We start from the raw sequence: 12,249 nt of genomic DNA on the forward strand, positions 1-12,249 counted from the left end.
ATCCTCCCACCTCAATCTCCCAAATAGCTGGGACTACTGGCATGCACCACCACACCTAACTAATTTTTAAATTTTTTTGTAGAGACAAGTCTCATTATGTTGCCCAGGCAGGTCTCAAACTCCTAGGCTCAAAGAATCCTCTCACCTCGACCTCCATAAGTGCTGGGATTACAGGTGTGAACCACCACATCCAGCCAAAAACAACACTTCTAAGAAGCTTGGGGCTGGGTGTGGTGGCTTATGCCTGTAATTCTAGCACTTTGGGAGGCCAAGGCAGGAGGATCTCCTGAGGTCAGGAGTTCAAGAGCAGCCTGGCCAAAATGATGAAACCCTGTCTCTACTAAAAATACAAAAATTAGGTGGGCGTGGTTGCACACACCTGTAGTCCCAGCTACTCAGGAGGCTGAGGCAGGAGAATTGCTTGAACCCAGGAGGTGGAGGTTGCAGTGAACCAAGATCATGCTACTGCACTCCAGCCTGGGCAACAGAGTGAGAATATATCAAAAAAAAAAAAAAAAAAAGAGTCCGTTATGGTTGCTGCTGCCTTGAGGAGGATGAGGGGGCCCACACAAGCAAAACTGCTGCCCAGGTCAGCCATCCAAGCCCTTGCGGGGCTGGTGCGGCCGCTGGTCTTGGCGCTCCTCCTTGTGTCCACCACTCTATCCAGTGTTGTATCATGGACTGATTCACTGAGCCAAATTGTACTCAACTCAGATATTTCTACCCCAAATGTGAATGCTTTAACACATGAAAAACAAACCAAATCTTCTATTTCCCAAATCAGTACCACCCTCCCTCCCACAATGAGTACTGAGAAAAGTGGAGGAGCATCTGCGGCCCCTCATCCCTTGCCTACACCTCTGTCTCAAGAGGAAGCTGATAACAATGAAGATCCTAGCATAGAGGAGGAGGATCTTCTCACGCTGAACAGCTCTCCATCCACAGCCAAAGACACTCTGGACAGTGGCAATTATGGAGAACCACACTATGAATGGACCACGGGCCCCAGGGATGACGACGAGTCTGATGACACCTTGGAAGAAAACAGGGGTTACATGGACATTGAACAGTCAGTGAAATCTTTTAAGATGCCATCCTCAAATATAGAAGAGGAAGATAGCCATTTCTTTTTTCATCTTATTATTTTTGTTTTTTGCATTGCTATTGTCTACATTAACTATCACAACAAAAGGAAGATTTTTCTTCTGGTTCAAAGCAGGAAATGGTGTGATGGCCTTTGTTCCAAAACAGTGGAATACCATTGCCTAGATCAGAATGTTAATGAGGCAATGTCTTCTTTGAAGATTACCAATAATTATATTTTTTAAAGCCCTGTGATTTGAGTTTGCTTATTATGTAATTTTATTTGCTTGACTTTTTATATGATATTGTGCAGATGTTTGCCATAAGCAGTTGGTACTTAAATGAGAGGTGGGTCTCTCTTTTGCCTTGGTGCTTTGGAAATTAAATGTCATAAACAAGGAGTATATAATTTTTTTATCTGTACTTTTAGAGTTGAGTTTAATCAGGTGTCCAAAATATGAGTTAAGCATTTACCTTATGTTTACACTGTTAGTTTTTATTGTTTTAGTTTTATTATGCTGCTTCTGGAAGTATTAGTGATGCTACTTTTAAAAGATCCCAAACCTTTAACTAAATTCTAACATATCTGTTACTGCTGACTCACATTCATTCTCTGCCATTCAAATACTATTTTTTAACCACACATTTTTTTGTGGTCCCAAACTGTAATGTACAAGGATATGTGTGATAATGCTTTGCATTTGAGTAATATTTTTTTTTCCTTCCAAGAAAACCGCTTTGGATATTTTTAGATCATTTGAACATAATTTAGGATAACGATATTGCTCAATCTGACCACAATTTTAGGTAAAACATTAAATGTGTCAAGAAATCTTGGCAACAGAAACTCTGCAGCTTGCAGTGGACATACATAAAACGTTACAGAGATACTATTTTTTTGGTTTGAATTACTATGTTAAATTTAGAAGTGGAAACTGTGATAAAATATTAAATACATGTACAGTTGCTTTTAGTTAGCAATTCATTGTAGCATGGGTTACTCCAAGGTTTCAAGCATTGGGCAGAGTTTAAAATTATATCACATTTGTTTACTCCACTTATTATTTTATAGTGAATTTGAATAAATCTTATGGGCCATTATCACTTAAATAATACTGTATCTAGGTCTTTCAAATTAAAATTATACCTGAATGAAGTTGTTTGTATATATAAAGTATATTTGTGTACAATGACCTTTTTTCCTCCACGCTTGTTTTCTTTTGTTTTTGTTTTTTATGGCAACTGGAAATTATTTACCATATTTCATTTGTGTCTATCTTTCTATCATAAAGAACCGATCAATACGTAAATATGTGATTTGAACCATGGTTGACTTACAAGTGTCACTACAACATTTCAGAAAACATAAGCCCTAATATATGTTAAGCAGGGCCCAGGTGAGCCAGTGTGCTTTGGGTAGAGCTGGAAGAAGGCCGTCCATCCTGTCTCTAGGGCGGACAGTGTACTTTCCTAACAAGGAAGGGAAGCACAATGGAAATACCTCTGAATTGCTTTATTGCAGTAATTTTTTTCATATCTGAAACTGCATTATTTAATATTTTGAATAATATTTTTAAAAATAAATGGCAAAGATATGTATATATACAAAAAGAAGCTTGGATGAGAAGGGAAAATAAAAGATAGAGCAGAGTCATGAGAGTGTCGAAGAACCAAGAGAACTGTTTTGTTTTAAGTCTGATATCTTTGAGCACACTGGTAGATTGAGGGAGAGCAGCATGAGCTACCACACCTGGCTGCTAAAGGCGATACTTAACCAAATGAGTATAACTGTCTTCCTATAACATTTTTCTCTTACAAAAAAATGTGACAGGCCCACAGAGGATAGTTTGCTAATTGCAACTCTTAAGATTACAAGGGACTAGGTACGAATGAGCACAAATGTAAATGAGTTTGTGCATTGGATGGTCAGGTGGTAGAAATGGTATACTTGTCTAATTCTATTTTCTCTATGAATTAGAGTCAAAATCATTTGCTAAGAAGGAGTAGGACAAGGTAGGGGATTTGTGGAGCATAGTGAGTATTTGAAATACCTACAGAAAAAAAAGAGGAACAAAAATATCACCTAACTGAGATTAGAAACGGGTCCACATAGTTGTGGTCCATCACTACCAGTCTGGGGAACAAATGTCAACTACCTGAAAGAGAATACCCAAAGCCAGGTCTTGTGTTGGCTGCCTCCCTAGGATCCAAGTTCCTGTTCTGCCTCCAATAGCACCCTAAATTTTCCTTTGAAACATTTGCTCCTCGACCACATGGTTGTGGTCATATTAACCTCACTCATCCACCTCCGCTCTAGTGGTGGGCCCTGGATGGCTTGGCCAATCAGCATTGTCCACCCCTGACACTGGTCACAATGACTGAGGTGGAAATGAAGAAGGGACACAATCTGAGCCAGAGAGAGAGAGAGAGTGAATCCCAAACTCTGTGTCAGAGATCAAGTTCAAAAGCACTGTTCTTTTCTGATGCATGGTGTGGGGAGCAAATGTAGCATCTAGAATTGTAGCTGCCATCTTGCCACCAAGTGGAATCCAAGGATAAATCCAGCCATGAAAGGTCAAGCGGAGAGAGGGATAGAAATAGGATTTGGTTACATCACTGGGTCAACCGGTACATGATGGAAGAACTACACCTGCAATTTTTTATTTTGTGAACCACAAGATTCTCCATTTCCTTTGAGCCCATTTGAGTTTTATTGTCTATAACTAGCTATCTGAGAGTCCTAAGGGACACACCTTATTGTTTTAAACATGTGATCTGAGGATTATTTGCATAATTACATCTGAGGGAGAGTACCAGTATTCCTCATTTGTTAACAAACAATCCAGATGAATCTTTTGCATGTAGCCTTTAAAAATAAGAAAAATTTGCTAACATATAAGTATTCTAAGGGGCTTCAGAGGCTGGAAATTCAAATTTTAATTAATTCATTAATTGAACAAATATATACTGAGCACCTTCTTTGTACCATGCCCTGTTCTTGATGTTGTAAATATAGTGGTGAATAAAACATATACAAAAAAAATCTTGCCTTAAGGAGTTTGTATTTCAGGTCAGGGAGAAAGAAAAAGGGAGGGAAGAATGGTAAACAAAGAATATACCAGATAGTGATAAGGACTATGAGAAGAATAAAACTGGGTTCAAGGATACAGGGCAAGGGGGTGCCATTTTACACAGGGTAGTCAGGGGAATCTTTCTGATAAAGCATTATTTTGGCAAAGACCTGCAGGAAACAAAGGAATGGGCTGTGAAGATATTTGGGGAAACATTTTTCCAGGTATAGGAAACATCAGGTGCTAGTGATGTGAGCATTCTTAGGGGAGTCAAGAAAGATCAGGGTGGATAGAGGCTTTGGCAAGTCTTTGGATTTTAATGGTATCTAGGCCTATAGAACAAAATCCACACTCCTTATCAGAAATTTGAGGCCCTTGGCCATCTGTCCCCCACCACCTTGCAAGCCTGTCTTTGACCATGTTCAATGTGATACCAGTCCTCTTCCACACAGTGTAGCTCTTCCCTGGACATATTATGCCCTTTACAGGTTAACACCTCCCATGCCATAGCTTTGGGAATGTCTAGAATGCCTAGAATGTGCTTTCCACCATCTCTACCTGCTAAAATTCTCTTAGTCAAGAACCAGCTCACATGCTGCTTTTGTCACACGTAATCACTTCCTCTTCTGTGTTCCTACAGAGTTTTATCTGTACCTCTCTTGGGGAGTGCTCATCACACTGATGTCTGCAGTACAGCATCTCAGCCCACAAATGCCATCCCCACTAGATTATGCAATGTCTATTCTTCTTTAAACTTCCCCAAATATACAGTGCCTTGGATGTATTAAATCCTTGTCAAATTTGTTACATAAAAATGTGAGGCATACCTGGGGTACAATGAGTAATCCAGTGTGGCTGGAGCAAAGTATGAAAGAAAAGAAGTTTGGGATTTTCAAACCAGAAAAACATGCCAGGCGCAGTGGCTCACACCTGTAATCCCAGCACTTTGGGAAGCCGAGGTGGGTGGATCACTTGAGTTTAAGAGTTTGAGACCAGCCTAGGAGTTTGAGTTCAGGCAACATGATAAAACACTATCTCTATCAAAAATACAAAAATGAGCCAGGCATAGTGGCCTGGCTATAGTCCCAGCTACTTGAGGAGCTGAGATGGGAGGATCACTTGAGCCTGGGAGGCTGAGGTTCCAGTGAGCCGAGATCACCTCACTCCACTCCAGCCTGGGTGACAGAGTGAGACCTTGTCTCAAAAAACAACCACACACACACACACACACAAATAATGGAGAGTTTCTACCATTGTGCTGAGGCATTTGGAGTGTTACAACACAAACCTGTGCCTCCAGATTCCCTGACCTTCCATTTGTGGTAAATAAAACTAATAATGTTTTTACTTTTTTTTTTTTTTGAGACAAGGTCAAGAACTTGATATCTGCCGACCTGCATTTAAATTCCAATTAAGCTACTTTCTTAATCAGCTGTGTGACCCAATCCAACCTGTATTATTTTAATGTAAACTACACTTTTCCCCTCCATATATTAGGTATAAATAAAAGAGCTGGCTGGGCACGGTGGCTCATGCCTGTAATCCCAGCACTTTGGGAAGCAGTGGCAGGCAGATCACCTGAGGTCAGGAGTTCAAGACCAGCCTGGCCAACATGGCAAAACCCCATCTCTACTAAAAATACAAAAATTAGCCCAGCATGGTGGCACATGCCTGTAATCCCAGCTACTTGGGAGGTTGAGGCAGAAGAATCACTTGAACCTGGGAGGCAGAGTTTGCAGTGAGCCGAGATTGCGCCACTGCACTCCAGGCTGGGCAACAGAGTGAGATTCTATCTCAAAATAAATACATAAATAAGATATTACACAGATGAATGGAGAGATTACAATTTAAGGCAGCCAGTACTGAGCTTAGCAGATTGCAATCAGTTAAGAGGTAGCTGCTATTATCACAACATTATCATTCAGATTGGACTATAAGTACCTCTAGTGTCAAACAGGGTTTGCAGGCAGTAGCAGGAAACATTTCTGGAAGCAGGGTGAATAACGGTGGATCCTCTGAAAGCCTTTCTGAAGATTCTTAAACATAAAGCTATGCTACTGATCTAAACTAATGACCAGCCATGAATTTTTGAGATAGTTAACCTCTCTGTGACTGCTAAAGGACAAGAGAGACAAAACAAACAAATAGAAACCCCATCAGACAACCATTTACCACTCTAGGAATTCAGATAAGTTATTAATGAAAGTGTCTGTGAGACTTATTAAACTGTATGAGAGAAAGATGATATATCAGTTTTGATAACAAGCAGGAAAAAGGATGCTTACCCCCCAAAATATTTTTACCTGTCATTCTCCCTTATTATCAATTAGATGATAATAGACAGAAGAAAGAAAGAAGGGAGGAAGGGAGGAAGGGAGGGAGGGAGGAAGGGAGGGAGGAAGGGAGGGAGGGAGGGAGGGAGGGAGGGAGGAAGGAAGGAAGGAAGGAAGGAAGGAAGGAAGGAAGGCAGGGAGGAAGGGAGAAAAAGGAAGTCAACATCCCTAACATTTAACCCACTAGAAACTGTTATTGGCGCTGTATACAAAGGCATTTTCCACTCACGGTCAGCCAAACAGATATGAATTCCAGGTAAGCTACTCTTACTTGTTTATTTTTTTGAAACAGGGTCTCCCTCTGTTGCCCAGGCTGGAGTGCAGTGGTGCAATCATGGGTAACTGCAGCCTCAGTCTCCTGGGCTCAAGCAAGTCTCCCACCTCAGCCTGCTGAGTAGCTAGGACTACAAGCACACACTACCATGTCTGGCTAATTTTTTTTTTTTTTTTTTTTTTTTTTTTGTGAAGACAGGGTTTTGCTATGTTGCCCAAGCTGGTCTTGAACTCCTGGGTTCAACCAATCCTCCTGCCTCAGCCTCCCAAAGTGCTAGGATTACAGGTGTGAGCCACTACATCAGGCTATAAGTTACTCTTTCTAAAAACGAAACAGCCAAATCTACGGTCACTCACATACGTATTCGTCAGAGCAAGTCATTTCAGAAACTTACTGGACCAGAACAACACCCACTTCCCACTAACCTGTGATTTGTGGGGCCCATACTTCTTCTTCTTCATAAGGATATCCACCTGGGCTATAAGGACCCCACATATTCTGAGTTACCTTTTCATTCTTCTGGATAACACAAGCCTGTTGTACTCAGGTAAGAAGGACAAAAGAATTCCATCCTATCACATGGGCAGACATGGTGTTCAGTTACCCTCTATCAGTTAGATTTATAGGGTTCAGGAACTAGATCAAATTACAGTCGAGGAGTGTTCAGACATTGTAATGCAAGTAAAGGTATGGATGATAGCAGGCTACTGCTTTGCCTTCAGAAAACACCAAATTTGGTGAAAAGTTCAATCTGATCCTATTTTTTTTTTTTTATCAGAAACTGCCTGGGAGTTCTTAGAAAAGGAGAAGTGTAAAGTAATGAAAAGTAAAGCCAAAATAATAAAGTATAAAATAATGAAAGCTGAATGCATCAGAGCCTATTAGCTTGCTTCTGCTGTTTGTAGTACTGTGGTTTATTCTGCATCAACACAACAATAGCTGAATTAGATATGACTAACAGTGTTGATTGATTCTGTTTAATTGGGTCAGATTAATTTGTCAGCTGCACAATCATGTGGGAAAACCATTACTCATATATAAACTAGATGTTGATGTTTTAAAATGTGAAATTTTTTTTTCCCAAGTTTGTGTTGACTTCCATATCGTTATGTCAACCTGTCTTTCCCCTCAGGCTTCCAACAGACGCCTATAACCAACAGAGGATCACTAAAGCAATTTGTAATGAGCTAAGGAACAGCTGAAGGGAGAGCCTGGCATCTGAGTTAGAGAAGTTAGACAAACAGCGGTGGTAAAGAGTGAGGAGTCAGACACCCTGGGCTCAACTCCCTGCTCTGGCATTTACCATCAATGAGGTCCTGGGCAAGTTTTTTAATCCCACCACACCTGTTTGTCCATCTCCAAAACAGAGCGAACAATAATACCCACCTTATTCGGTTTTGATGATTAAATTAGGTGATCAATTTAAAGTGTTTACCATAATACCTGGCCTATAGTAAGTGATCAGTTAATGCCAGCTATTAAAAATAAAATAATAATAATAGATACCAAGCTAAAGGCAGCTTTCCTGATAGCTGCTTTCTCAGAAACATTCAGGTTAACATATACACCAATATACATGTATACATGCACTAGCCAGAGATTCTCAATCCCAATACTACTGAGATTTTGGACTCTATACGTCCAAAAAAGATGGATGGAATTAGTGATGATAACAAAAGCTTATAGTGCCATGTGAGAAATTTCTTCTAGGGCATAGTGTTAGGAAAAGCTATATACTCTCCTGTGCATTGTAGGATGTTTAGCAGCATCCCTGGCTTCTAACCACTATGTAGCACTTTCACAGTTGTGAATCCAAAAATGTCCCCAGATATTGCTGAATCTCTCCCGGAGCAGCAAAATCCTCAGTTTGAGAACGACTGTGGAGACCAATTAATAGCTCCTATTAAGGACACATCAACTTTGTCATATCACTCTTGCCTAAAGGTCCAGTCAACTATGTTCACTAAACGGTAAATAAATCACACTTCAAAAAAGCTACCTTAAAATTACTTCTTCCTTTGATATTAAGTCAACTCTTGTGAAGAGAGTGTTTGTCGTGTTTACTTCTGCATTCTCACTGCCGGGCACACAATGGACAATGAATGAATGGGGAATGATTGAATGATTGAATATACCTTTAAGTTTTTTTTGTTTTGTTAAACAACTCTGGGCTGGCACAGTGGCTTAGGCCTGTAATCCCAGCACTTTGGGAGGCCGAGGTAGAAGAATCGCTTGAGCTCAGGAGTTAGAGACCAGCCTGGGCAACATCGGGAGCCCGTCTCTATAAAATTAATAAATAAATAAGCCAGGCGTGATGGCATAAGCTGGCTGCTGAGGCGGGAGGATTGCTTAAGCCTAGGAGGTCAAGGTTGCAGTGAGCTGAATTCAATCATACCACTGCACTCTAGCCTGGACAACAGAATGAGACCCCATCTCAAAATAAGTAAATAACTGTGAGTAGCATTTCGGTTTCCCCCCTCTTAGATTCCAGGCAATACACAAAGGAGATAAAGACTGCTCACACTCCCATACACTCACAGACTGTGAGGAACCATGGCCAACTAGGCCAAGCTGAGTCAAGCTCTCGGGAGCAAGGGGAAGGCAGGAGCACCCATTCCACAAAGCTTCAGGGTGTGGAGCCAAAGGCTGACCATGGATTATCTCCAGGATACAGTGCCAAGGACCTAGCTGGAGAAGTAGGTCCAAATAGGTCAGTAAGAAAGAATGCCTGCAGTTAATCCTGATATGAGAGGGGCAGATCCAGGGGAGTCATAGAGACGGCAAAGAACACAGGATTAGAACAGAAAGTGGCCCAGAAAAATCCCACAGACAGGCATTTGACTGGATTTTAGCATGTTTCAGATCCTCTGTGACGTGTTCATTTACCTGGCCCAAGACGGAATAAGACCCAGAGTCTGTCATTTATTGTTTGAATTAACCCTGCTAACCGTGTTTATTACTGTTTTAACCAATATACTCTCTCTTCATCCAAGTTCATGATAAACATTCTGAACAAAACTTTTCCTTCGAAACTACTATTATTTCCCCAGTGGCCCATTAAATGAAGATATTTAGTTATGTAGAGAGCAGAGCAACTTAAATCCACTATGAAATAATACATGAGTCACAAAGTTCAGCAAACAGAATTACCAAGTGAACATCACTTGAACTATTTTCATATGAACCAAAAAATGATGCAATTTTACTAGGTGATTGCATGATATTTCCAAAGCACACAAATGAGGATTCTTAAATCCCTAGTTATTTGCTACTGAGATATAAATTGCTAAACAAATACACAACTCTCTTTAGTCTTGTCATTTACACTCACTGTTTCCTACATACTCAGTGCACAAGTTAACCATTAACTCAATTTTGATTCAACTGCAACTTATTTTCTTTTTGGTTTTGTGCCCTTTATTGTGCAAAGATAGGTGGAATTAGTGATGATAATAAAAGCTTACAGCGCCACGTGAGAAATTTCTTCTAGGGCATAGTGTTAGGAAAAGCTACATACTCCACTAAGGAAATAGAGGGCTTGGGGAGGGGAGGGTTTGGGAGGTATTGGAAGGGAAGTCAAGGGGAGAATAACTAGTAACATATCATGTCTCTCTTTTCACTTTCACTAGGAATCCTAGGCCAATCTTGAAACTCAATTCTTTTTTTTTTTTTTTAATTTTTTTTTTGCACACAAAACAATAAACATTTTCTAAAAATACATACAAACAAAAAGATGCGTATCAAACATATTAGGAAGGTTGCACATGGGAAGACGGGGAATAGAAATGGGGAGTGGGAATTAAAGAAAATGAATGAGAGAGGGACTTTGTATGGATCAATGATAATAACTCAATCCTCTATTTGACAAAGAAGAAGGAGAAGGAAGAGGAAGAAAAAGAAAGTGGGATAAAGGATCAGAAAGGAAGGAAAATAGAAAAAATTAGAGTATGACTCCAGGGTAGACCTGTTTTGTTGTCACTGGGTTGGTTGGTTGGTTTGTCTGTTGTATTTTTCATATGTTTCGCCATGTTGGCCAGGCTGGTCTCGAACTCCTGAAACTCAATTCTAATGGTTCATTTGCATACTACTTTTATGCCTGGTCATGATTTCTACTATAGTTTTTATTTCTCTGGGCCTGATTTTTAATTCCTTATTTGTAGTTTACCATTTTATGGTCTGTGTTTATTTTAAGTCACCATAAATACATTACAAAATGAGGAACGGTATGAATGAAAATTAAATAAAACAGTAACTCAATTGTATATTATATAAATGACATTGTAAAACAAGAGGCAGGATCAGCATTAGTAATTAGTCAAATAGCATAATGTAAAAGACATAAGCATTAGAAAGCTCACAATTAGAGTTTTTTTTTTTTTTTTTTTTTTTTTTTTTTTTTACTGTTGAGGGCTTTCTGATTTTTAGGATTCCTGATAAAAACACAGAATCCCTATTCAGGAAGCTAAGGTGGGAGGATCACTTGTGGGGCCAGGAGCTCAAGGCCAGGAGTTGCAGCCTGGGCAACATAGCTAGACTCCTGTCTCTTTTTTTATTTTTTATTCTTCATTTTATTTTATTTTTTGAGACGGAGTCTCGCTCTGTCACCCAGGCTGGAGTGCAGCGGCATGATCTCCGCTCACTGCAAGCTCTGCCTCCTGGGTTCATGCCATTCTGCTGCCTCAGCCTCCCGAGTAGCTGGGACTACAGGCGCCTGCCACCATGCCTGGCTAATTTTTTTGTATTTTCAGTAGAGACAGGGTTTCACCGTGTTAGCCAGGGTGGTCTCAATCTCCTGACGTCGTGATCCACCCGCCTCGGCCTCCCAAAGTGCTGGGATTACAGGAGTGAGCCACCGCACCCAGCCAACTCCTGTCTCTTAAACATATACTCACACACTCTCTCTCTCTCACACACACACACATACACACACACACACACACACACACACACACAGAATCCCTTTGGAGGGTTAATAATTTAAGGCTTTATCACTTTGCAGCTAGCTGAGGACTAGCTCACATGTGTAGGATTATGTACAGGAGAGGATGCTGGTAAGAAAATATACAGATAGGGCATGAAGGAGTGTCAAAGATCAACCACACTTTACAATTTTAAAACGGGGCTGCTGCAGCCACTAGGATCAGCCAGGGAGTAGTCTATGGTTTCTTTGTGCTGTTATATCAAACATGTCAATCAGTCATTGCCCACTTACAGCCCTACTGAAGGGGAAGCCTAGCAGCCATGTTTTACCTCAGCAGGAGTCAGTCCTTGACCAGAGGACAGTCAACTCTCGCTTCCATCCTAGCCTAGGATAAACACAAAAGATTTGTGTGTTAGTTCATTCTTGCATTGAAACTAGGTCATTTATAAAGAAAACAAATTTAGTTGGCTCATAGTTATGCAGGTTGTGCAAGAAGCACGGCAACCGCATCTGTCTCTGGTGAGGGCCTCAGGAAGCTTCCAGTCATGGCAGAAGGCAAAGGGAGAG

The 12,249-nt window shown here is 40.6% G+C and overlaps 1 protein-coding gene across 1 annotated transcript; it reads left to right on the forward strand.

Moving 5' to 3' along the window:
- The first annotated feature begins 530 nt into the window (after positions 1-530).
- On the forward strand, positions 531-1,328 carry LOC116468374 (keratinocyte-associated transmembrane protein 2-like). Its single transcript, XM_032755294.1, has one exon. It carries the CDS (start codon positions 531-533, stop codon positions 1,326-1,328), a length of 798 nt encoding a protein of 265 aa, XP_032611185.1.
- The last annotated feature ends 10,921 nt before the right edge of the window (positions 1,329-12,249 follow it).

The sequence above is a fragment of the Hylobates moloch genome, unplaced genomic scaffold (assembly GCF_009828535.3).
Source record: "Hylobates moloch isolate HMO894 unplaced genomic scaffold, HMol_V3 SCAFFOLD_5, whole genome shotgun sequence".
NCBI lineage: Eukaryota > Metazoa > Chordata > Mammalia > Primates > Hylobatidae > Hylobates > Hylobates moloch.